This window comes from Mycteria americana, chromosome 1 (genome assembly GCF_035582795.1).
Source record: "Mycteria americana isolate JAX WOST 10 ecotype Jacksonville Zoo and Gardens chromosome 1, USCA_MyAme_1.0, whole genome shotgun sequence".
Classification (NCBI taxonomy): Eukaryota; Metazoa; Chordata; class Aves; order Ciconiiformes; family Ciconiidae; genus Mycteria; species Mycteria americana.
The window spans coordinates 188758357-188785302 of NC_134365.1; the positions used below are offsets into that span (position 1 = coordinate 188758357).

Genomic DNA, 26946 nt, shown 5'->3' on the forward strand with positions numbered 1-26946 from the left:
GTTGGCAGCCCTCCTGGACAGGGCCACACCACAGGTGGCCTAGGGATGTGAAAAGGTATGTGCTGCCCATGCTAGATGTTTGTTCTCCTAACAGCAGGTGAATTCGATCCCCAGGAAGCCCTTGACCCACTCCTACTCTTAGCTTGCTGGTACACTCGGTAATTCATGAAGGGGAAAACCTGACACCCACTTTATAGCAAACACTTAGGTAAATAGGCAGCTGCTGTTTATATCATTGTAATCATTCTCTGAGGTTGTGCTGGATAATGGGATGGCTGAAATGCTAACTAAATTTTTGCTAGTGTCCACATCCTTCCTAACTGAGGAGTTTTGTCATCACCTGGATGAGTCAAGCAAGCATTCCTGGTCCAAGTTTTTCCATTTACCTTCTTGGACAGTGAGGGAAAGTACCTTGGGACAGGAGCTTGCACGTAACTGATGGAGTCAAAAGCAATAGGGGTACTTACAACTAAGGAAAACAAAGTGAAAATGTTTGCCTTTGGGGAACACAGTCATGGATCATACTGAGAACTTAGACAAACCTAACCATGATAGCAAGTGGTTTTTTTTTTTTCATTTAACAAAGTGCCATCCCATGCAGTTCACAAAGTGGTGCACCACCTCCTGGGCCCAGTGATACGCTCATGAGTTCTCCCTGTGATTTGCGCCTCATCTTATGGCTCTATTGCAGTTTATTGAACTACCCATTTAACTACTTAAATATTAAAAACATCAACTAACTTTCCTTGGATCTATCTGGCACTAAGAAAGGAAAAATTCTAGGGTTTAAAATATATGACTTGGCATGATTAAATGGTGAAATGAATAATGTTTTAATGAGTGATTTGTAATTATTTAATAATTAAAGAGCTCTTATGAATATTCTTGAACACCCTGTGGAAAATCTAAATGGTATGCTGATTTCATCAAGCATTCAAATCTAATCAGAATTTATTTTTACAGCAACATTTTAAACATAGTCTGCAAGAACCTTGCCACAATAATGCCAACAGAACAGAAAAGCTATAGTAGCTCTGCTTTTTTAGTATAAGATCTTGATTTTTCCATGCAAAAGATCTTTCTGCACTAATGGATTGCAGCTGAACTCTATTCCAAGTCCCACAGCAGCCAGTCAGGTTTCATCAGTGGTTCAATGACAGGTTAAGGGTGCATCAGTTTTGGTTTGTAAACACAGATGAATGGCAGCCTCTTGCGGCAGGGAGGGCCGTCCCATTCACCCCTGCCTGGAAACAAAGACAAAGAGACATCACAAAGGAAAACAAGAAGATGTGAAAAGGGAACTGTTTCACTCCTGACATGAAATCATTCAATCTCAGCTCAGTCTCTGGAAATCCAATTTTCTTTTAATTTGGGTTTCCATAGTATGTACATTGCAGCTTTGGGCAACATTTTAATAAGATTATGTTTTCTCTAGCTAATCCTGGAAATACTCATCCCACAGGGATGGCAGAGGTTCAAGAGCAAGGTAAACTATGTGAATCATAAATCATCCCAGGTTTTTCTTACCTCCAGTATTCAGGGTCAGGCAAATTTTAAGTAGTCCTCCAACAGCTCTGAAAAGGGATAACAGAGGCCTCTGGAGGAAGGTTGTCAGAGAGCCATCACTCCATTTAAAAAATGACCCCTGCAGGCAAAAAAATAACTCATAGAATCATAGAATCATTTAGGTTTGAAAAGACCTTTAAGATCATTGAGTCCAGCCGTTAACCTAACACTGCCAAGTCCACCACTAAACCATGTCCCTAAGCACCACATCTACACATCTTTTAAAAACCTCCAGGGAGGTGACTCAACCACTTCCCTGGGCAGCCTGTTCCAATTCTTGACCACCCTTTCAGTAAAGAAATTTTTCCTAATACCCAATCTAAACCTCCCCTGGCGCAACGTGAGACCATTTCCTCTTTTGTTATCGCTTGTTACTTGGGAGAAGAGACCGACCCCCACCTCTCTACAACCTCCTTTCAGGTAGTTGTAGAGATTGATGAAGTCTCGCCTCAGCCTCCTTTTCTCCAGGCTAAACAACCCCAGTTCCCTCAGCCGCTCCTCATAAGACTTGTGCTCCACACCCTTCACCAGCTTCGTTGCCCTTCTCTGGACACGCTCCAGCACTTCAATGTCTCTCTTGTAGTGGAGGGCCCAAAACAGAACACAATATTCAAGGTGTGGCCTCATCAGTGCTGAGTACAGGGGGACGATCACTTCCCTAGTCCTGCTGGCCATGCTATTTCTGATACAAGCCACGATGCTATTGGCCTTCTTGGCCACCTGGACATACTGCCAGCTCATATTCAGCCGTCTGTCAACCAATCCCTCTGTAGAGCCTTCAGAAGCTTAACAGAAACTGCAGGTTGCTATTAAATTCTGAAAGCAGTTTGGTACACTTATATTTGCTGGGATGGAAGAAGGACTGAATGAGGGCCCTCTTCCACATGGATATCGATACAGTTATCGTTTGTGGGGATATCATTGTCCTGTAGAGCTGCATGAATAATTCTTTTTTAATTCCATATTAGATGAATTTCACCTCATCTTCTCTTCATGAATTGCCCTCAAATAAATTGTAATTTTCTTTAATATATTTGTTATTCAGAATAGACTATAGCACTCATGAATAATCCGTTCCAGGTAGGTGACATTCAGAATTTGAGATATTCAGGATGGACACACAGGTTATTGTTGTGCCCTGTTACATGGGTAAAACTTACAGAATCAAGTTTCTACTTCCAACATGCATTTACAAAGCTGAAATTCACTTGCTTTTACTATTCTACAATGCTAATTCTAAATTCACCATATCTATCAGCAATAGCTCTGGTAGATTCATTGGCTGGAATACTTGGAAGTAGGAAGATGCACCGAATTAATTCATTAAAATAATCTGAATGAAAATATTAATGCAAGCTTTTTACAACACCAAATCTAGTCTAGTGACCTGACATTCTGCTAAACAGAGATTAAACAGAGAACTTATTATCCACTAGCTTCTCCTCTGAGATTTGTACCTCAACTTTCCTTCTTCAGATGATGTAATTGGAATATGACGTTGATCAGAGTTTATCACTTCAACTTTTTTTCCTAAATCTCCCATCTTCCCCCATTCCCCTTCCCCAAAACCACTGAAAGATAAAAAACCATGAGTTTTTGATAACTCTTTAGTTTTGCTGAGACTGAAAAGATTTTCCATGGCTACAAAGGGAAACTATTCACTTGAAAACAAAAGCATTTTTTATAGTAGAAATTTTTGATCATTTGAGTCATAAAGTTCTTTCAACCAATGTTTGTTTTCATTTCTGGTCATGGAACACTTGCCTTTTGGTAAGTTCCCCCTATCCAGAACTGGGTTTTCTTCTGTCCCTGCACAAGTTTATGGAGGAATTCATTCTCATCTGCACTGGCAATGCTGGTTAGGTGACCTCCTGCTCTTTCAGTCCAGCAGGTTTTCTGCACAGTAGAGAGGGTTAAACATAGGAGTTGTGAAATGGCCAGAGCTTTGTGAATATGAGGTGAGCAAAGAAAAATGTGGAACAATGATTGGGGATTGGAAAGGGACAGGGCTATAAAAGAAAGTCCAAGAAGGGGAAATCTAATAGAAGTGGAAATGTGAAGTGACGAGGAAATCCATGGAAAGCTTGCAGTTTCAAACAAGGGAAATCACAGATGGAAAAAGAGAGGAACAGAGAGAAGGGTTGCTCATAAAAAAGCAAAAACCTGAACAGTGGGATCCAAGCCGCTATTCTGTGATTGCAATTTGGGCCTGCAATGTAAGCAATTACATGGGCTTTCTGTACAGCCAGTAGAGAACAGGAGGCCTCTCCAGACTGTCATACACCCAGTGTAAGAAAGGCATAGAGGGGAGGTAGGATGAAGTGGCTGTTACTGGAGGGCCCTACTGAACAGCACAGCCTAGGTCCCTCCACCTTTTTGACAGCTACATTCAGGCAAAATCAACCTTACAATGAAAAAGAAGAAGTATAAGAAGACAGGTAAACAGAAATGGAGAGATCCAAAAGACTTGTCCAAAAGGATGCTATTTACAGTGCTTCTTCCTTGTGTCCGCAGCTAGCTTGAGAATGGAATAGACAGGGACAGTTCTCCACTCTGAGTCCCTCCAGACAGAGTGAGTCCTCAAGAATTTGCCTTTGCATTTGATAGGGAAGGATACTCTTTCATCTGCGCCTTGAAGCAAGAGCACGCATTGTACTGGTGTTTAGGCTTAGGGGAAAACTCTTCTCTTCACCATCTTGAGGCACTTAAATTTCATACACTCCTGTAGACATGGCTCAAGAAGAATAGGGTACTCCAAGGGAAACATTTATGGAAACATTTGTGTTTGGCTTCTGAAAGATGCAGCAAGTATTTTTGGTACAGGGCTTCAAGTTACAGGGCTCACCTGATATAATCTGAGCAGGTAGCAAGGTGAAGTCAGAACGTCTTTTAGCAAATATCTCTTGTGAAGTTGAAAAAGGGTTCACTATTCACAAGGGGTTTGATAAATCACAGAGGAAGGTCAAGCCCGATAGGCAACATGCTGTGTGTTGCTTGTGAAACAGAGGGAGAAACCCCTCAACTATAACTCATCAGTTTTGTGTCCTGATACAATCAAGGATCCCCAGGAATCTCCTTGAATTCTCTTCACTGGTGTATTACATATGCCTTATTTTACCGCATGAGGAAAATAGACCCCATGCTCAAAACCCTTGACATAAGGGAGGTAGGATGACATGAGAAAAGACCAGAAGCCCCAGAAGGTTGAAGTTCCAAACAGGAGTTGGTTCATTGCTACTTGAGTGTGTCCTGTGGTGAGGCAGAGTGCAACTAACCTCACCAGCAGCACTGAGCTGAATATCAAGTACTTTTGGTCAACACTGATACACAAGAGGAGAAGTAGAAAGGGAGGAAAAAAGAGTCAGGTATGAGAAAGACAACTGTGGGAAGTAGAGAAGAAACAATGAATACTCCTGTTTTGAAGAAGCCAGTACCTCATCCTGGGTCCATGTCATTCTCTTTTGAGTAAGTAACAGCAATGTTTGTAATGAATCCAGCCTTTCTGACACAGATTTTCACAGGTCTGTTTTGTAGCCGAGTCCTGGTGCGATGGGTTAGGAATGATGCTATGTGCAAGATTAAGTTTGCCAAAGATTAGGGGCAAGAACTGGGCATTGCAATGTTTGACTGGAGTTCTCAACACCAGAAAGAAACATAGAATAAACACAAAAGGAAAGTCTCACTCATCTTTCCAGAAGATAGAGTATTATGCCCCTATTATCTCTTCTGATTCAACTAAGCTGAGTTCAGCATTTCACAGGGACATTCCGTAAAGTAAAACTACAAAATGAAGGGCAAATGCTAGTAGATATTCAGGGTCTCGCTTTTTTTCCCTTGTCTTCCAAAAAAAAAAAAAAAACCAAATTAAAATGTGTAAAGCATCAGCATATGAAGAGCACTAATTTAGGAGTCAGATGCCATTTAGGTTATAAGCAGAATTAGTTTGCTGCTGTCATTACAGGGTCCAGTGGGTGCAGCTGTGCTTCAGCAATCCGTTTCAATGGATGGTGCAATGCATCACCGTTTGCGGATTCTGCTTTGGATCTGCCCTCTGGAGAGACACCAGCAAGTTTGGCAGGCCAGCCCTGAAAGGTGTGCGGGCCTTTGTGCATTCCCAAGACTCAGCAGCAAGTGGTTTGGCAGGTCTGGAGAGCAGTTTATTAGTCTTTGCTGGGGAGGGCCTGTCTCTGCAATAGTAATAGGGATTTCAGGCTGGTGCATCATGTTGCTTTAGAAAAGGAGAACAAAACAGATCTGTCAGACCTGAATTAAGATGGATTTTTGTTGAAAGTTCTTGGAATTGATTTCTTTCCAGTTTCCTTCTTGGTAAGTAGTCAGCACAGTTGGGTTCAACTTACAAAATATCATTGATTTCTCTCCCCAAACCGCAGATGATTCAGCTTGTAATTTCCTCTACAATTATACAGCAGGTCTCCTTAGAAACTGCTTGTATCCATTCAAAGTTTCATCTTGTGGAAACCACATTTCCCCTCTCTTTGGCCAGATGTGCCTGGCACAAGTCCAGACAAAAAAGGAGGAGGAAGGTACAATAAATATTGTCCTGCTCCCATTCCGTCTTTTCTGCTTCCTGAAAGGAGATTCACAGCATTACAGTTTCAGCTCTCTTTGAGTGCTTTGGGATCTCAGACCATCCCAGGTGGTGGGGTCAGCTATGGGGCTGCTTGTGTCTCTGCAGCAGAAATGGCCAGCATGCTGCATAGTCTTTCTCCTCTAAGACAGGACAAGGGTGCAACACAGAGGTCATGGTTTCTCTACCCTGATACAGTGTCATGCCACCAAAGGCTAGTCAAGCCAAGCTGATTGCACAACTGGCTCTGCCTTGGCTGGCTGTCATATGTTTCTCCTCATATACAACTTCAACAACACACAAGGGAAGTCTCCACCTTCTCTTGGCATCCCCTGTGACCCTTAAAGCAACCCATCCTCATGCAGGGAGTCCCTGTCATAGAAATTGCTTGGCTTCTTGGTTTGAGAGATAGACTCAGATAAACCACAGGATCTGGGTTTGGACAGATAAATCATAGGACCTAATGACAGTTTGCGGAGCTTTGCAAGAGGGAAGCTTGTCCTGGGGCAAGGTCACACGCAGAGTGTCTCTAACCTCCGCTCTCCCCTCAATACTTTTCTGAAAAGGTCAAGTTAACATTAAATTAATTTTACATTTAGAAAAAAAAACCCTCAGGTCTTCTGCCTTAGTAACTGGAAAGTGGGTCTGTGCTGGAAACAGAGGCAAAAAGCAAGGAAGATGAAGCTGGGTGACATTCATTTTTTACAGCATCAGACAGAAAAATGAGGCACGTTACACTCACTTTCTGAGCTGGAGAAAACCAAGGCTCCAAAAAGCAGGAAAAAAAATGGACAGGACATTGTCAGGAGGCCTGGCAGTCCTGCTGCCAGTGGCCTGTAAACAGCGGAAGGTGTTCAGTCAGGCACTTAAATGCTGGTTGGAATTTGGGACTGCAAAGATCTGCCTTCTCAAGAAAGAGGCTTACAGGAATGTATTTTGCTTTGGTAAGAGTGTGCATTTGAGGTGGATTGAGGCCTGGATGAACTGCAGGGTTCAAAGGATTGTGGTCAGCAGCAAAATGTCCAGCTGGAGGCAAGTCACCAGCAGTGTGTCCCAGGAGTAGATAGTGCTGCCAATACCATTTAAGATCTTTGTTAATGACCTCAGTGATGGGACACAGCATACCCTCAGCAAGTTCTCAGGCAATACAAAATCGGGAGGAGTAGCTGACATGCCATATGGTTGTGCTGCCTTTCAGAGGGATCTCAACAGGCTGGAGAAATGGGCAAACATCATGGACTTCAACAAAGGGAAATGCCATGTCCTGCCCCTGGGGATGAATAACCCCAGGCACCAGTGCAGGCTGGGGGCCAACTGGCTGGAAAGCAGCTCTGCAGAGAAGGACCTGGTGGAGAACAAACTGACCATGAGCCAACAATGTGCCCTCATGGCAAAGGCAGCCGATGACCTCCTGCGTTTCTTTGGAAGGGGGGGTTGCCAGGAGGTTGAGGGAGGTGATCCTTCCTCTCTGTTCATCCCTGGTGTGATCGATCGAGTGCTGGGCTCCTCAGTACAAGAGAGACATCGACATGTTGGAGTGAGTTCAGAAAAGGGCCACAAAGATGATGAAGGGACCACAGCATCTTTCATATGAGGAGAGTCTCCGAGAGCTGGAACTGTTCAGCCTGGAGAAGAGAAGGCTCATGGGGATCTTATCCATGTGGATAAATACCTGATGAGAGGAGTAAAGAAGATGGAGCCAGGCTTTTCTCAGTGGTGCCCAGGGACAGGAAAAGAGGCAACGGACACAAGTTGAAATACAGCAAACTCCATTTAAACACAAGCAAAACATTTTTACTGTGAGGGTGGTCAAACACTGGTACAGGTTGCCCAGAGAGGCTGTGGAGTCTCTGTCCTTGGAAATATTCAAAACCCAACTGGTCACTGCACTGAGCAACCTGCTGTACGTGACCCTACTCTGAGCAGGACATTAGACTACTCGATCTCCAGAGGTACCTTCCAGTCTCAACTATTTGGCATGATTGTGTGTGAAATCAACAAACTACAATCATTTGGTTGCACTTGGTTGTGGGTTTCTACTCTCATTCTCTGGGGTTCCTTTTTTGGAAGTACATAAATGTCTTCAGAACCTAAATGCCATACACAGTAGTGATAAAGAAGCATATTTCTAAGATGTTTGGTGATCTTGGATGGAGAAGACCTAGAGAGGATTATCAAAGGAGCCCTTCTGACTCCTTTGCTTCCTGTTGGAAGTGTTCCCTGTCCATCCACCTTGTCCTTGCTTCTCTGCTGCCTCTGGTAATGCATTTCCTGCTCCTTGGCTTAAATATTTTGTGGCAAAGTGACTAGCCCTTCATCACTTTAGGATGCAGTTCAGCCCACCAATCAAGATTTCAGTTTTTGTTAGATTGCCTCCCACCTTGTTTTTCAGCATAGATTTTCCCTTTCTGAATGGTCCCGTTTCTCATGACCAAGAAACCCAGTCAGGGTTTCTTCCTTAATCAGGCTCCTTCCTTTAGTGTACACATTAAGAATGAATTATCCTCCTCCTCTACCCTATTTCAGAAGTTTTTAGGCAAATTTCACATATCTACTTTTTGTATATAAGCTCTGAAGAGTAAAGGAAGGAACAAACAGAAAGTAAAATAGCCCTGACATATGTCAGGGGTGACTTGGGGGGAAGATGCCGTGCAGTTGCTTTAAAGGAGGTAGGTAATGGGACACCTCTAGAGCTACTGTAAGGTGTAGAGTTAAGAATGCATTAAATAAGAGCAAAAGAGATGCAGGGCTGAAAGCAGCAGCAGAAGGGTGAACTTCGTTCATTCAATACTATGGGCAAAAAGAAGAAAAGACCTCAAAGGAAACACTGTTGGCATGGTGAATGGGGGGATTTCGATGGACCTTAGGTAGCATTAATAGAAGTCACTTGGCTAACTCCTACACACAACAAAAACAGTCCCAGTTTGCCCATATTGTGATCTTTACTGTGCCACGAGAAACCCTCAGAGTGATATAATGTCAATCATTGAGGTGGCTGTGGACTGACACCTGAGTAAGAGATGTTGAAATCATATCTAGTGTGTGGAAACCTTAAATCCATATCAGTAAAGAGGTAGAGAAGGTGTCAGGAATAGATACAAATGAAAGTGATGCCTCTACAGGACAGGAAGTGGCATGTATGTATAAATGGGTTTCTATATATGACATACACAGACTTATGAATGTGTATGTATAAATGTGTAGATACATATGTATGTGCACATATATGCACTCACATGCACATATGAATAACAGCTATGGAGAGGTATTAAGAATATTAAAACCCACCACCTCACTAGTAAACTGAGAGGGATCTAAGAAAAGATATAGCCAAAAAAGAGATAGATATCAGTTTTATGGATGTGTGCTCTTCTTCTCTTTTATTCCTTCCTCATAATATAATTACCTTTGTCCTTGAGGTATTTATATTATGCCAGCTTTTACCAGCATGGTTCTTTGTTCTAGAAAATGAAACCACTTCTGGTATTATACCTGAAAGCTTTTGTTGTATGAGTGCTTTTCCTCAAACACAATTGGGTGGGATCTGGTCTTCCCAGTACCTTTGTGTACATTGCCTTAAGTGTCTTTGTGTATCAGACCGTTTATCTGAACGATTCATTGAAAAATCACATGGGTCCGGAGGGCAAAATCATGTCTCAGAATGGGAAGCAGTATGGGACACAGCTGTCACCCCTGCATTGCAGCCAGCATTGTAAAGTTGTTTTTTGAGGCTACACAGGTGTGCATGTAGAGATTTCATTTATGTAATTTTTTTTCATATACGGTGGTGTGGATAGGTGCCTGTTTATCCCTGTGTCAGCTGCAGGGCAACACCCAGCAGAGACATTGCATAAACTGTCCCTTCGGGAGAGGATTTTCACATAATGCCAATATTGAAGTCTGCTGGTAAAACAATGTTATGGGACAGAACTGAGAAGCTTTTCAAGCTCTATTAAATTTACACAGGTTCCTACCCATTTCTTAAATCCTGTTCAAACATCCTCATGTACAACAAATAATTTCATTGGTGCCTTAAAAAAGCACTGACGCATAGTGCACATTTGCACTGATGCACTTATTTAAAATCCAAATATTTTGTAAAGGGGCTGAAATGACCTCCATTCTTCCTCTATACAAACACAGGTTACAAATACACCGCAAGGCCCAGAGAAATCTGCTCCATAAAATTACTCTTGACTCTTAATTGGGAGTGGAATATGTTTTGGTGAGGACATACTTTTTCCAGACACCACAAACTGGAATCCAGGTCTTCCCTAAGATGAGCAGTGTGGGTGGCTTTCAAGAGCTTGCTTAGTAATCACCGAGGTTCAAGTATCCAGCAGCTTTTTGGGACACTCTTTTGCAAGTCCACTCTGGGGCATGTCCCCAAGCATGATAGATGCCTCTTACAGACAGTGCATGAGAATGAGATCTAAAATCGCACCCAAAAACTCTTTCTAGATGAGCTTCTTCATGTACTGACTGCAAAACTACACTTGACTTCAGAAAGCTGCTTCATCTTCCAAGTAATACAATGCAAGATGTGTTCTCTGTCTTTTGCGATGAGCAGCAGTGGATGAGGGTTATTGTGCTAATGCTGCAGAACAAGGGGAAAGAAGTGACCAGAGTTTTCTACCTGCTCTTCAGTCTCACCACATAATATTTGTAAAAGACATCATTTCCAAGTGCTTGCCATTTGCAAAACAGCAGTCTCTCCACTGCAGCTAGATGCATAATTCCTACAGGTGCTGATACATTTCATCATCTCTTTTTGGTTTGTTCTTGAATAATCTGTGAATTAACCGTGATCATCCCAAATGCATTCATTACCTGGTGCTACACTGCACACTTTTGACAAATAATCCTTGGCTCGTCAGCTCTTTGGGAACGGCCGTATTCCAAATATTCATGCAGATGCATAAGCCATGTTGTATGCATCTTTCTCCTGACTCGATGGAATTAATTCTCAGCAGTAGGGTTTCAGATTGTGAATTAAAAATTTTATTTCTATGACTATCTTGCAATACTTACTGGAAAGTTACAGTCTCACTCACTCATTTGCTGCTATATTTGTGGTAAATTGGTACAGAAAGTTACAGGGGTTCAGGGATCACATCTAAAAATGTGATTTTTAGATTGTTAAGGTTTTCAACAGACTTCACAGCCCACAGCTCCCCGATGAAAGTCAGTGGGACACTGTAATTCCATTTCATTAGGACTTAAATGAAATGTTCTGCCTCTGCCTTATTAGCATAGCTGAAGATGACTTGTTTGAATCACAAAACATTTCCATAGGATTTTTCTGGGTCTGTTCTTTCTGCCTTCATGAAGATGTCTGTTTGCTGTCTGGTTCTCACCGCATGGACATGTTCTGCTTCCCAAAATCTCTGCCTGATGTTACAATGCATGTTGCTACTCATCTGCAATCCAGCTCTCAGCAGCCCTATGCGTCCATGCAGAGACGGTTTTTGAAGGCTGGGCAGAGGTTTCATTGAGAGAATCAGAGCAGTCAGATGCATTCCAAAACAGCAAAGATGTGGTCATCCGAAAGAAACAGCAGTGCAATGGCTGAGGTTGTGCAAAACACTTAGATCAGTTCCCAGAGCTCTCTGTCACACTTTCTGTCTCCTCTTCCTCTACCCCTGTGTTGCTAGGATATTCGTTAACAGAAGGGAAATGATACTGTTCCCGGGGAGAAATAGAATTTAATATTAATACTATCTCCTGTGGAAAAGCGAGAGTGAATCAGAGCTGAGTAGAGTTTGTTTTATATATGAAGTTTTTCATTCTGCAAGGTAACTCAAAGCACAGAGCTGTGAATTTAATGCTACCAACTCAGGTGGCTGTGTAGGCAAACACAGCAGGCTTTGTGCATTAAGCAGCAATGTGCACTGCTGTAGCCATTAGGAGCAGTTTCACTAACAAAGAAATAGGGGAGAAATGCTCGTCAAATTCTTTCTCACTGGGCAGCATTTGATAAGTGCCACAAGAAGCTTTGAATACACATAGGGCTGAAATCAGGTAGGATCACCTCACTTTACATGGGCTCTGCTTTGTCCCTGTCTTTCCAGCCTTCTTTGGCTCCCCCTTTATTTATATTCCTCCTCGAAATGAAACTGTTCTGCTCTCCTCAGCAGTGACCTCTATGTTCATGTTGCCCTTATTTCCAAACAAAATAATAGAATACAATTTAAAAGGTCAGGATTCGATGATACAAAGCTCAAAATGAGCTGCTTTGTCCATTTTTTTTAAGTAAGAACTCCACCTTTCCTTTCAGTGACCTTTCTGTCATGTCTCATCATATTTGTCCTATGTCCTGCCATGTCCTGATAAAATGTCCTAGCAGATGCTGTTGTAAGTAGCTGGTGCTTCCCCACACTTTAATTCCCTGTGGGGAAGGAGGTTACCTGCTGAAGTAACCCTGCACAGCTCTGCGTGCTGGCGTGTGGGTATCACTGCCTGGTCAAACAATCCCGGCGAACGAGAGGCCACGGTTACTTCTGTTCTGCTCTGAGATGCCGCTTTCCCTGTTTGTGGCCAGGCATGGACAGACATAAGAGGAAGGAGGAGAGAAAGGATAGCAGAGCTGGGGAAAAATATGGTGTTTTGTTGATGCTTGCAGGATCCAAGGCAGATGGTCAGTCACAGATGGATGCTTTGGGCTGGCAGGTCAGCCACAACAGCTATCGCTCTGGTCGCTGGCTCCCTTCCGCAGTTAACTGTGTGGCCTGGTCAGCTCTCTCTCTCTCTCTTTTTTTTACAGATCTTTCCCAGTCTGGGCAGCTCTGGATGGCTCATAACATCTCAGCCTGTTGGCTGCAGTACAGTCAGTCTCAAGATGGCTGCAAAGCTGAGTGCAAGATGGAGAGAAAAGGCAGATGATGGAAGAGGAGCTTTGAGGGAAGGGGAGACAGGAGGACTGCATATTTCTGTGTCCTTGCCCATGCAGTGGATATGACTGGGAAGGGCTCCAGTGGGGATCTCATGGAGCTACTGTGATTCTTCAGGTCCAAAAGAGCTTTGTTACTGGAGTGGAGCAGATGCAGGCTGGCCCTGCCCTTTACACAAGTCCTCCTTCCCTCCCCCATCCACTTGTCTTTTTTTTTTTTTTTTTAAGGAGGCAAAAAGGGAGACAGACTCATCCCTTCATTATCTTATCTCATTACTTCTGGTGCATCTTTTAATGAACTCATTTCTGACTCCAAACAATTCTCTACACATTCCTTGGGCTTTTCCAGCTGGAGGGTTTTATTGGTGTAATTCAATATCCTTCTCCTCCTTTTGCATCTTTCCCATTTATGCTTAGTGTTCAAGACTAACAGAATATTTATAAATCTGTTGTACACTTCCCAAGCTTCTATTCCCAACTAGTGTAAGCCAGCAAAGCCTCAGTCATTACTGTACTTGCCCGTAGGAGTCAACAACTGAATTTAAGGAACCCTCAGCTTTAGTAACATTAATAAAAATTGGTAAAAATGCTTTACTGCTTCTGTCTTCCTGGCCCCATCCTTGGGCTCTTAGTCCCCAGCAGGTGAAGACCTGCACTGGCATGACTCTACATGTTGAGACTTTGAGCTTCCATTTTTCAGGCTGTTGCCATCTACCACCCAAAAGTACCAATCCTTTTGGAGGTAATAAAGGGGGTCTCTGACAAGCGTTGCAGCATGCAAATATGCTATTAGTGGTTTTAAATGGTTAAAATGTTCCAATATAACCCTCACTCTGTAGTTTTATTCCTTGTTTTTATTCCCTGCTTCATTTAATAAAATGCCCCTGCAAGAGAACAGTGGAAGAAGAAAAAAAAAAGAACAAACCCTTTCAAAGCCATGTGAAATTACTTTTGAATCAGATGCAAATTCAGTCCTATTGTTCACAAATTGCTATATGCAGCCTTTCTCTGACGGGTCCTGAAGCAAGGGCAGAAGTGCTATCTCTGCAGCACCACAACCTTTATGAGAGCAAACCTATGAGGGAAACACTGTACCACCGATATGAGCTCAACCTCCAGTGGCAGAGCTCACTGGGTAAGTGCCTGCTGGCGTTGTTATGCACATCAGTAACCTAAAGCAATCGGAGCCTGGAGGACAAAGCTGGGGTTGGAGGGGGTTATGAGGAGAGGCTTACGGGCTGTGCAGTCATTATACACACACACACGGAGGCTAGGAGGACCTCAGGAAGCTTATGGCTACTCTTCTCAGCAGAGTTTATGACCACACCAAGAGGTATAGACAATAAGCTTCTGGCTTTTTACGTGGATTTCTTCACTGAGAAAATGCCTGTCCCCTTCTGCAGGCATTAACCACAGAAGTGTTAACACAGACAGACAGAGAGTAAGTGTGCCAATGGGCTATTGCTCCTGTCCACCAACTTGTTTGGTAGCCATGGCCTTTAGTCAGCCACTATATCTTTTGTCTCCATGCTCTGCAGCTCCTCGAAAGCTGGGGATCCTGGGCTTTGTGGCACCATTAAAGTAGGGTTGCAGCCTTTTCCTGGAAGAGTGCAACCAGCAGCACCTCCTGGAGACATGCAATGGCATTCCCAAGTGTAGCATGAGTTCAATGAACACCAAAGGTTTTAGTATCACCTGGGGGTGGTTAGCTCCCAGACAATTAAAGATTATTTTAGGGCAAAAGTAACATCAGTTGCACCATTTAGATTTCTAGGACGAGATTTTAGTCTACAAAGCACTGAAAGAAAGTGAGAGATGCTGAATGTAGCCAGTTCCCTTCTCCTGGCTGAGCCCATAGCCCTGATATATCAGACAGGATTTCTGCTGCTCTCACTAATCTCAGCAGGAGTAGTGCCACATCACCAGGAGACGCCGACTGCCAACAGAAGGCTCAGCAGCTCCAGCTTTTAATTGCGAATGTTACCTTCAGACTCCACCATTCACACTTGGCAAAGGCCAGCCAGTTTTACAGCCTTCTGCTGCTTTGACCAGTGCTGCTGTGTCTGTGGTTAAGCTAGCTTTTATGTGCTGCAGGAGGCTTCTCCTGCACAAGCTCTTCAGCACTTTTAGGAGTATGTGGCCTTGCGACCCACTGGAGCAGCAGCAATGGACTGCACATGTATTCATCTCACAACAGATTTATTTTCATCTCCCCCACCCGTCATCCAGGTCACATTACCTAAGAAGAAGTCAGGCTTTTACCTCTCCTTCGCGGACCATACTTGTGAGGGATGTCCCAGGACAGTCTCAGCTAGGAAGACCATCTCAGCTGAAAGGGTTCAGCTGAGTATGAATCAAATGGACTGTACAGACATAAAGATTCCAGGAAAAGAGAACTGCTAGCTTCTCTCTGGCCATATCTTTCTGTTGGAGTCTCACTCTGTCTCTGGTGGATATAATATTAAGGTGGTATTAACCTGTATTATTTCCCTTTGTCCTATCAACATCCAGGAATTCATGTAGATTAAGTCCTACCAGGTGCACATGGTGTATTCTTGGCCTCTACATCCATGTTAAAGCATTAAAATGTACCCTAGTTTTAAAAAAATAAAAGAAAGAATCCAGGTTGCTTTTTCTGAACTGTGTGTTGATGTGAGTGATAGGGGAAAAGACAGATCTGTGACAGGAACAGTCCAGAAATGGCTTACAAAAGACAGCATAAAACTGTTCCCATCTGTCCATGGCAATGATTTAGGCTGGGATTTTTAAAGGCACCTGATGTAGTGATGTGTCCAAAGCCAGAATGCTTTGCCAGATTCCCAGACTTTAATGTGGGATGAAGAGCATCACTGCATGGCCCACATCTGAAATGCTCCACTCTGCTAACTTTCTGGGTTTTTTGCTGACCAGCTTTATTTTTGTTTTGAAGGAAAATGACTTGAATGAGACCAGGGTTTTGCTTTCTCTCTGCTCTCCCAGTTAGCTGTAGCTGTAGAAGTAGTACGTCAGTCTATTTGCTCCCATTTCAGAGTCTTCAATGTGCATCAGTATGTCTACTTAGGCTTGGCAGATAGGTAGATGTGCTAACTGGCTGTTCTGCTCCTCCGTTCCCCGGGGAACTTTTATCCCTTTAACAACAACTTAAAAAATGTGTTTCTACCGGAAACAAGCAAGGACCAGTTAAGACTCTTCATCCCACTTCTCCAGCCTTAGACAGGGCACCAGCGATCTTACCCTCTGCTTGGACCCCTTGAACAACACATCAGCCTACCTAATTGTCTTGAAAAGCGACAAGGATGGGGATGAGGCAAAGGAACCCTACGCTTTGGTGAGGTTTCAAAACTTGTTTCATGTTTAGTATGTGCCCTCAATGGACTATGTCCCAGAGAAAGAGAGAAAACAGAGGATGGGGTACAGATGTTCCTGGCAGAAGTATGCTGGGCTTAAGCAGCGCACAGCCAGCACTGCTGATGCCTTTTTTTGCTGCTGTTGTTGAACTATGAGAGGGACATACCTAAGGGTTGCACTAGCTGGCACTTTTTCTGCAAACTGAACTGGCCCAACTACAGTTAGTCAAAAAGGCTCTATCATCTAGGTTGTTTTTCAGAGGAAAATTGGGGTTTCAACTAAGAAAAAGCTCAAATTTTCCAAGGAAAACCTTTGACTTTGGAAGTGTAGTCTTAGTTTAGAAGGCAGAGTAGGGTGTGATATGCTATTATGATACAGCCCCCATTTCTCTCAAAAAATGTATAGGCTTGAGTCAAAAAAGAGGCCCATCTGTTTTAAATTGAAAAATAAATACTTTCCAAAGAAATAAGGACATTCTTACAAGTTTAATTAGTTTTGTAGTTGCTAAAAACACCTCCTTCCCCCAAACTAAGATAGCTATGAACCTGTACAGGAGTATGTTGAAACAACGTGTTAACAACCTAATAAAAAATATTTACTTACATTGACTTTGATTCAATTAAAGATTTATTCTAATTATCTAACAGAAATTAACTACTTTCCTTATTAGACCCTAAATAGAATAAATTCAATTATATTCTACCGACTTGAATAACTCACAGGGGGAAATGGTGTGAAGAGCCGAATACCCTGTTCTGCCTGGTGAGGGGTGCAGCCTGCTCAGCACCTTGCAGGATGAAGCCTTCTGAGCGCTCCCCTCTCTGCGGGCTTGCTCTGCAACTCCCCAGCCCTTGAAGGGATCACAGATACATGAAGGGATAATGAAGTCTCTGTCTATACAATTATAATGGATTACTAAAAGTATCAGAGTTGCTGTAAATAAATCATTATATCAGGCTCATTTAGCCTGATTCCTACCCTCAGATGGCTTGTAATACAGTCCCGGCTCTGAAAGTCAGCCATTCCTTCGCAATTAGATTTATCACTAATCAAAAATGGAAGCTATCCTGCCAGCTCTGAATTGTGCTTGGAAATGCCGAGTTGGGCTCAAGCCTCCAAGCTATATTTATTCAAATTCATTTATTCAAATTTAAAAAACACCCATCTGCAAAGATTTAGATGGCCTAACTATTAATTAAAACTTACAATGACCATCTAGCGAGGTGCAGCGCCCACATTAACCCAGCCATCTAGTAAATCACAGCAGCAGAAGAGCTCCTTTCACCTCCCGTCTCCTGGCAACACACCTTCCACCTTCCTCAAAAACTCCATCCAGTAAATGGCTTACAGCAATCGCATCTCTGCAAGTAGCAATTTTCCCTTTTCACAGAGCCCAACAGGATGACCTGTCTTGAAGGGACCGCGTGGCCAGACCTGCGCCAACCATACTTGGGGCAGAGCTTTTGCCGAGGCAGGGTTGGTGGCATGCTGGCAGGACCTGGCTTGGCACTGTCTGTCTGTCCTCCCACACGAGGGGAATTTGCACTCCAGGGCCGTGGGGAACTTGCTCCCAGCCCAACACTGTCTTAAAAGGCATCTCCCTTGTCTCCCTCACCACCCCATTTGCCGCACCAGACTGTATGGTCGCATCTGATGCCCAGCTCCCCGCCAAGCTGTGCTTGCAGCTGACTCTCTCTGTTTCCTCTCCCTTTTGGGTCCCAAATCACCGCATGGAGAGAAAAAGGATTTTGTGTCTTGGAAGGTCTCAGGTCACTTCTAATTCACGGCCAAATGGTCATGCAGAGGTGAGTACGATCCCTCTCCCCCACTGCCAAACACACCCAAAAAATCCCAGCTAAGTAAATTCATCTTCTGCAAATATGTATTGGGTCAGGATACCAAACAACATACTGTGTGGGTGGATGTAAATAAAATCCCTTTACCATTGCAATCTAGCCATCTCTTGGCAGCCATGGCAACCAAATAACAGTACTCAGATTCTGTCATCAGTGATACAGCATAGAAGTTTATATAATATAACACAGGATAGGTTTACACTAAGTTTCACACAAGGAAGTCAAAAGGTAATATTGCATTTACCTAGAGCTACAGTAGGAACCAGGTGTGTGTGGGAGGAGATACCTGGATATGACCAGGTTATATTTTGTAGTTTAATCCCTTTACTGTCTCATAAATAGATTTAGGTGTCAAAATACTCTTTGAAATTGCTCCTTAGTGAAATTGAGTTAAATGAGCAGCATTCTGCGAGTATACACAGTCTCCAAGGCTGCTTTGAAGACATGAAAGTATTTTTCTACCACTGTGTGACCTCATGAAATACTAATATCAGATATACTTCACATGTAATTCTTGGTCCCTGAGGGGATGATTAAGGAGAGGAAGAAATGTTTTGTCTAGGGACAGGAAATTTGTAGGAATAAGAAGTATCATGTGGAGCAGAAGTCCGTTCTGCACAAGGCAGCAACCTAACCCCAGCCTCCATCCAGATATCCTCCGAGGCTTGCTTTTTAGGAAAGTACAGTCTTAACTATTAAGTAGAGACTGGTAAGGGGATTATATTTAAAAAAATCTTTCTGTTTTTTTCCCTAGATTATATTCTGTTGCCCAAAATATAATGTGTTGCACAGAACAGATTAATTTCAACAAACATTCTCTCTTGCTGACTATAATGGGCATATATAAAAGTGAATATAAAGCAGAAACATTAACATAATCTCAAGCTGAAATTTTGTCAAGCATGGCATAATGTTTTTGCAATTTAATTTTACTACTGCATTACAACATGTTGTTTGGTAGTGTCCAGTTAACCATAACTATAACTATTTGGTATATGGAACTAATTAATGTAGTATTTGACTGACATCATGCTATAGATTTCAGTAAAGTGGTCACAGTATGCTAACGTGTATGTTTATATGTGGTAGTGTAGTCCAAGAAAGCTTTTCTCAGGAAAACCGTGTAGGACTTGGTGCTGCAGGGTGAGAACATGGCTCTGTCCCTTCTGATATAGCAAACAAAAAAGAGGAAACATCATACATCTGGTGAGGTTTGATGGTACAGAGCTTCCCAGCTGTGTAAAAGAGGAGTTCCTAAGGCACTCAGGAGCATCCTTTTAATTTTCTTCCTAGTCCCTTGGTCTTGAGTGTAAAGTCTCAGTGTAGCTCCCAAGTCATAAGGAAGAGGTGAGAAATGATCATTAGGGAGGATGCTGCTGTGTGAAGAAGCTCAAAAATGGCACCCAAGCCAGTGTACAAAAATGAAGCAAGCTCTCAGCTCTCCATAGCATGGAGGAGCACTGCACAAACACCTCATGTGAATCCATGCTGCTAGTTTCCAGAATAATTCAGTAACTATCTCATGGCTAAAATCTCCTCTAAGAGCTGATGGCAAAGGTAAGTCTATTGATTTCATCCATGAGACCTTACTCTCTACTCTGTCACAGTGGTTTACACCTCTCTGACACCGGTATTACAGTAATAAACCAGATCCATCATACTCATACGAAAACCAATAATGTGTGTTGGAACTAAGCAATTAAATAGGATAATACGTTTCAACAAAACAACTGTTTCAATCCAGCAGAAGCAGCAGGAAATAATTTAATTTTATTTTAGAAAACTCTTCTTTTTTTTTTTCAAAGAACATTTTAAAAACTCATAACAATTTGAGTAAATGTGAAGGGAAGTCTAGTCAGCACTCAGAAAATGAGCAAATGGATGATTTAAGATGCAAAACCTATAAACTTGGCCTCCTCAAAGTTATCAAAGCTAGCAGAGGATCTGATGATAAAAGGGACAATTTAAAAGAATAACAAAATACAGTAGAATAAAAAGCAGGGACAAAAGCTACTTACTTACATTACAGAAATTATTGTTCAACTTGCTGCCGTGTAACACATTAATTGTCACATGCACAAACTCTACGTGCAGTTTTGTAAATTTAGCAAAAATGAGAGGAGGTAATTTTGAAATCTTCAAATCAAATGGATACATCAGAGATTTGGATGTTTGATCTGGGCATCACTTTAAAAGCAGAAACAGTGCTGTGGGGTCCAGGATGATCTGTGGTTTTGTGGTGGGTTGACCCTGGTTGGATGCCAGGTGCCCACCAAAGGTTCTCTATCAGTACCCCTCCTAAAGCTGGACAGGGGAGAGAAAATGTAACAAAAGGCTCATGGGTCGAGATAAGGACAGGGAGATCACTCAGCAATTACTGTCACGGGCAAAACAGACTCGACTTGGGAAAATTAGTTTAATTTTATTACCAATCGAAATCAGAGTAGGATAATGAGAAATAAAAACTAACTCTGAAAACACCTTCCCCCACCGCTCCCTTCTTCCCGGGCTCAACTTCAATCCTGAGTTCTCTACCTCCTCCCCCCAGCAGCGCAGGGGGACGGGGAATGGGGGTTGCGGTCAGTTCATCACACGCTGTCTCTGCCGCTCCTTCCTCCTCAGGGGGAGGACTCCTCACGCTCTTCCCCTGCTCCAGCGTGGGGTCCCTCCCACGGGAGACAGTTCTCCACGAACTTCTCCACCGTGAGTCCTTCCCACGGGCTGCAGTTCTTCACGAACTGCTCCAGCGTGGGTCCTTTCCACAGGGTGCAGTCCTTCAGGAACAGACTGCTCCAGCATGGGTCCCCCATGGGGTCACAAGTCCTCCCAGCAAACCTGCTCCAGCGTGGGCTCCTCTGTCCACGGGTCCACAGATCCTGCCAGGAGCCTGCTCCAGGGCAGGCTTCCCACAGGGTCGGCTTCCCACAGGGTCACAGCCTACTTCAGGCATCCACCTGCTCCAGCATGGGGTCCTCCATGGGCTGCAGGTGGATATCTGCTCCACCATGGGCCTCCATGGGCTGCAGGGGGACAGCCTGCCTCACCGTGGTCTTCACCATGGGCTGCAGGGGAATCTCTGCTCCGGCGCCTGGAGCACCTCCTCCTCCTCCTTCTTCACTGACCTTGGTGTCTGCAGAGCTGTTTCTCTCAGATATTCTCACTCCTCTCCAGCTGCAGATGCACAGGTTTTTTTCCCCTTTCTTAAATACGTTATCACAGAGGTGCTACCACCATCACTGATTGTCTCGGCCTTGGCCAGCGGCGGGTCCATCTTGGAGCCGACTGGCATTGGCTCTATCAGACATAGGGGAAGCTTCTAGCACCTTCTCACAGAAGCCACCCCTGTAGTCCCCATCCCCCCCCCAACCTTGCCACGCAAACCCAGTAGAGGCTTCAACGTTAGGTATTACAACAAGGACTCGATGCAGACCTCGTGTCACATGCACAGCCTGTTCTACAGCAGGTGTTAACACCGGTGGGCCTCCTACCATGTCTGGTAGATTGCATGTCTGCACATCATCTTCCTTGACCACAGACTTGAGACTGCACAGCCACCCCTGTCAGGGTCAGGGCCTGGCGTCGGCCATGTTGTAATGACAGACATGAAAGATATGGGTGTTAAAAGCCATCCAGGTCTTAAAGTTAAGAGTGACTGAGTCTGACTTAGTAACCAGTTGTTGGACTCTGACTACCTGTGTAGTCAATGGAGTAGGCTCCACATTCAGACTGCCTATGACAGATACTAACTTTGGGCATTATGGCTAGATCGTGACATCCTTACTCTCATCCACTGAGTTCTTACCTCTGCTGGTTGCAAAGGGTCTGGCAGCCCTGTCTACTACCCCTCTGAGTCATTCATTGCTCTTCTGACAATGAAGGATGCCTTAACAGGCATCATTTCAGTCTAGTTTAGGTGCCATGGTAGATGGTCTGAATATGGTCCATGTCTATACTACTAAAATAGAAAAGGGCCAGGGACCCAGCCTCTGAACCTCAGGCTAGGTAGGGTGGACTATGTCCACACCCTCTCTAGAGAAGCCTTGTCTTGGAGAGAGCTGGCTGAGACAAGCCAGCAAATGAGCCATTCGGATAGTCAAAGAGACACTGTTTGACCTTCTCCCCTGATAACATAGAATAGACCTATACAATCTAATCAGTTACGCAACACAGCCCATGGGCTGATGTAACACTTCCAGTATGAAAATGAGGAAGAAAAACCAGATCTACCCGAGAAGGTCAAAGTCTGCATTCTAAAACATTATCTTAGGATTTAGCTTACAGTATTTATTAGCACCCCTATAAATATTGAGATAGAAATCCTCATACTATCAAGATATTTCCAGTAGCACTTACATTGTGCAAGACATCTCTCAAGCATTACAGAAAATCATGTCCTTGCCTTGTAGACCTCTTCTACTTTTTGCACTGAGACCCATACCATTTTTATCCCAGCTGCTCCCTCATACAGGAGGATAAACTTGCTGTACTGTGAAAGAGCTAATGAATGCATTCTTGAAACTAATTCCGAGCGAAAGGGGATGAACCAGATGACTCACAGGTTTTGGTTGCAGCAATTTTGTTAAGCCCATTGGTGGCAACATCTGTTCCTTGAGTGAGTGAAGCTGGAAATGCTTTCTTTCCTTTTTTAGTTATCAGAGTTATTAAAAAAGGAGGGGTAAGGTAGAGAGTTGGCTCTAAGAAACTCTATGGTGTCACAGCTAAGCTATTACTGGCAGTTGGATTACTTCATCTGAAGCTTGTTCAGGCCTTTACACTGGACTTCAGTGCAGATAAGGCTTTACCAGTCCACTGTGGGTATATCTGGAGGGAGGGAAACGTGACAGTTCCACCAACACTTTCCATCTGATGAGTGCTCATCCAACATGCAAGTGGTCTATTTCCTAGCTTTGGAGAACAGGAAAATCCTCCTGTAGTTTAACTGTGGATTGACACCTCTGAGATAGCTCAGCTGTAGAGGCCAATAACTACAAAAGGCACCTCACCTTCTCAAACCATTTCCACTTCTACCTGCTTTGGAGGAGAGGGGAGAATTCATGTGAGGATGCAGGTGGTAACGCTGTCAGACTTTAAAGTAGCATTGCACAGGCTCTCTTTTGGAGACAGCCAGGTAGACCTAGTCCCAGTCCTGTCCTGGATGTCTAATACAGACAGACCTACCAGTCCTCAAATAAGAGGCAAATGGAGAATTTCTTTCTTATAAGAGAATAAAAATGTTGATACAAACAGTTCCAGTGGGACTACTCAAGGGATAGCTCACCTGTGTAAGAAGAAACCTCCTAATTCAGCCACATACTGAAAATAAACAGGTAAACAGAAGTCCTTCACCAGGAGGCTTCTGCCCACTCTGCCCATGAGCATTTGGATTCATCCAGGCCTCCTTAGAGCAGGCAGGATGTTAGTCTACACATAATCCCACTGGAATAAATGGAGTTTAAGGGGTTACTGCTGGGGACCCATAATCTAAGCCTATGTCCACTGAGTGGTGCTGTACAATACACCTCACTGTATGGATATCAGTGATTCATCAAGCACTAAGGGAAGGTCCCTCAGCCTTCCCTTGTCTCTTTACACTAAGCGCAGGAACCACGCTGAAAGAAAGGGGCACTAAAAACTGGGAGAGAGGTAGGAGGGCTCATCTGGGAGATCTGAGGAAGGAGAGGCACAGAAAAATAAAAAAAAAACCCCATCCACTTTGCTAAAATCCAGTCACAGAGCCTGGTGTTGTGTCAAGGGGGAAGAATAGATGAGCTGGTATTGGAGGCAAGACCATGAGAGGCAGGGCTCTAGCAGATATGCAAAATAATCCTATGCCTAGTTAGGCAGCCCCAGGGTGGCTTTTGTCACACATACAGGGAATGGCCCCCAAATCAGTAGGCACAAAATTCCGTTTCACGTTTGCCATTTTCCACCTCCTCCCCATCCATTGCCCATACTCCTGAGGCTCAGTTTCTGTTCTTTGTCCCTTTGAAATCCATCTAGGATTCACACTTTCTCCCCAGTGCCATGAGGGTTTCAGAATCTGCTCCAAGTAGGGAATATTAGAGTAAAGCTGACAGAATGGGGACTAAACCTTGTTTACCCTTTCCACACCCATGTGGACGCAGTACCACACAGTAAACAGATTAGACACATTCCTCCTGATACTGGCTGTAATGAGAAACAAGAATAGGTGATTTATTATCCCCTGTCCCTCCCAAAGACCTCAACACACTCTGGCTCTGTCCTGTACTCCTCAGCAACTGATTTCAGAGGGACAGAACTCTATTCGCTCTTTTGCTGCGGCAAAATATCCTGCCTGTTCCCCAGCACAAACAAATGAGGAGACCAGGCAAGTCGCCAGATTCTCAGAACTTTCCCTCATAAAAGCAATATATGTGCTTATTGTTCTTCTAGATTACAAAAATTGGAAAGGAGAAGAGAAAACAGTAAATTGCACAGTTTATTTTATGGAATGGAAAACACAGCAGCAGACCACGACTGCAGTGAAGTCTGTTTAGCCATAAATGTGTCAGGGCTTGATGGAGAGCACCATAGCCACGCAGATGAGTCAAGATTCCCCAAGAGGAGTTTCCACCAAGTTCAGCACAGTTTACCAAATTTGATGGAGAATGAAGAACTGTGGAACTACTCCAGTGGCTAACTATCCCCCAGTTTCAGACAGCCCATCCCTTAACTGCTATCAGTCTTTTGCACTCCTGGGTGCCCCAAAGTCTCGGAGTCAGAGTCCTGGTGTGCCAAACATTGTACAAACAGAAATGAATAAACAGGCCTTGTCCTGGAGACATTATAAGCCTACCTTCAGATTTTTCTTATACTTTAAACGTGTCTGAATGGAATCTAAGGAGGAAAAGAGATATTTAATGTAGAATTGTGAACTTCTTGTTCAGGATAGATTAGATTCTTAGGCTTTCATGCTAGAATGCTTTTCTTCACCCTTGATCCTCTTGGTTTCTTTGAGGCTCCTGGTGAAAAAAAGGTGACATGGATCCACATCATGCTGCTGAAAGGCAGGCACCAGTACACCCAGTGATATTACTGGTACTGCTGAGCATACAAGCAACAGCAGGGTATCCAGGCTGGTCTGGATGAATAGGCAGCTCTCCAAAAGAGTGGTGTTGATACTGTCATGGTATACTGAAAAGTTTAATTAATGCTTTTTCAGTCTCATGCTGTGTGGGACAACAAGTAGGGTGAGCAACTCAGACTGCTTCCAGTCCACAGCTGCCAGGGTCCTACTTCTTACATCACTGATGGAAAAAATTCACGATCGCTCAGGCAGCTCTGTGTCATTTATCAGCCTGGTCCAGTTGCTGCTTGGTGTCACCAGAAATGTCTGCTGTTTTCACTGGATCTGTCTTTGTAAGCCCTGCTGGGTCGGATGATACTGAAAGTGATCCACGATGCCTACTTAAATGAGGTCGCAGTAGTGTCATACCAGATTATAATCACAAACTGAACTGATAGACCCAATGGCCTTCTTTGTTAGAAATACAAGGTCCATAACGTAAATCTGGGACTCTAGACAGTTTTTCATGTACTGAATAAATTACAGTGACATGAAGCAGACCCAGCAAGCTTGAATTTCAAAATAACTCAGGAAAGAAAAGAAAGTCCTCTTAATACAAAGGATTATTCTTCTGGGAGACAAACACCCTAAAAATGGAATTGGCATTCTGTTTGCAGCACTTACATGCTGTTTTGCATCATGCAAGAGCAGTATTTAAATAAAAGCTAGCTTTGGATACTCCCATTAATACTGCAGGCAATTCTTTTGGAGTCTCTTAGGGCTTTGTTCCTTCCTCTGAAACTATCTCAGGACTGTATGTGGCCAACAGGTTTAATCTGACACCCAATGCTGCTTCTCGCTCTGCAGCAAGGAGATCAAGGGGAAACCATGTACCCCCTGGTCATTGCTTTGGGAATCCTGACACCCAGTTCATCTGGGTTTGGGATCTACTTTGGCAGACCAGCTACAAGACAAACCTGCAGTGTGCCACAAGGCATTGGGAGGACAATTCGGAGCTATCACTGAGCAGGCTTTGGTCGGAGAATCCAGTCCAGCACAGTGTCAGCACATGCCCCGGCTCAGTCCCAGAAGAGCTGCGGCTGCATTAGGCTGGTGCTGTGCCCAGAGTAATTGGATCTGCCTCTTGAGAAGAGTAAGGAGCTTAGGCAGAATGACAGGGCAATGTAATTATACCCCTTCTGGAGCTAACTCAGGGACCGCAGCATTAGGCTGAATTGTGTAGTCTAGATATTTCAGAAGTTACTCCATTTTGAATTATCTTTGATAAGAACTCACAAGGGAGAGATTTAGCACTGCAGCTGTAGGTACGCATCCATCTCTCCCTCCTACTTCCGTTAGCAGTGCCTCCTGTGGTGTTTTCCCTGCCAGTCCCAAAACTCGTGGTGCAGCCACATGAGCATTAGCCCCCTTCCATGCTCCAGCCTCCATCAGGATCACAGTCCAACATGGCGCTCTGTCAGAAAGGCATCTGACACGGCTTCCCATTCAACCTTGGAAAAGAGCTAACTCCAGCAGTTTTCAGGATTGCAGAATGGGGAAGCACAACATTAAAGGAATGAAGACTAATGGTGTCAAGCACAAAGGAATCAGGGTAGGTTAATAATATTGGAAGGTCATTATTAATTTTTGCTGGCTTTTCAGAGTATTTTTT

The 26946-nt window shown here is 43.7% G+C and overlaps 1 protein-coding gene across 1 annotated transcript; it reads right to left on the minus strand.

The window, feature by feature from the left end:
• Window positions 1-1161: 1161 nt before the first annotated feature.
• LOC142407696 (snaclec coagulation factor IX-binding protein subunit A-like) lies at window positions 1162-7685 on the minus strand. The gene is given in 6 exon segments (XM_075497360.1): window positions 1162-1244; window positions 1528-1645; window positions 3331-3462; window positions 5001-5032; window positions 5035-5201; window positions 7669-7685. Coding segments are annotated over 6 exon segments (549 nt in total).
• Window positions 7686-26946: the final 19261 nt, after the last annotated feature.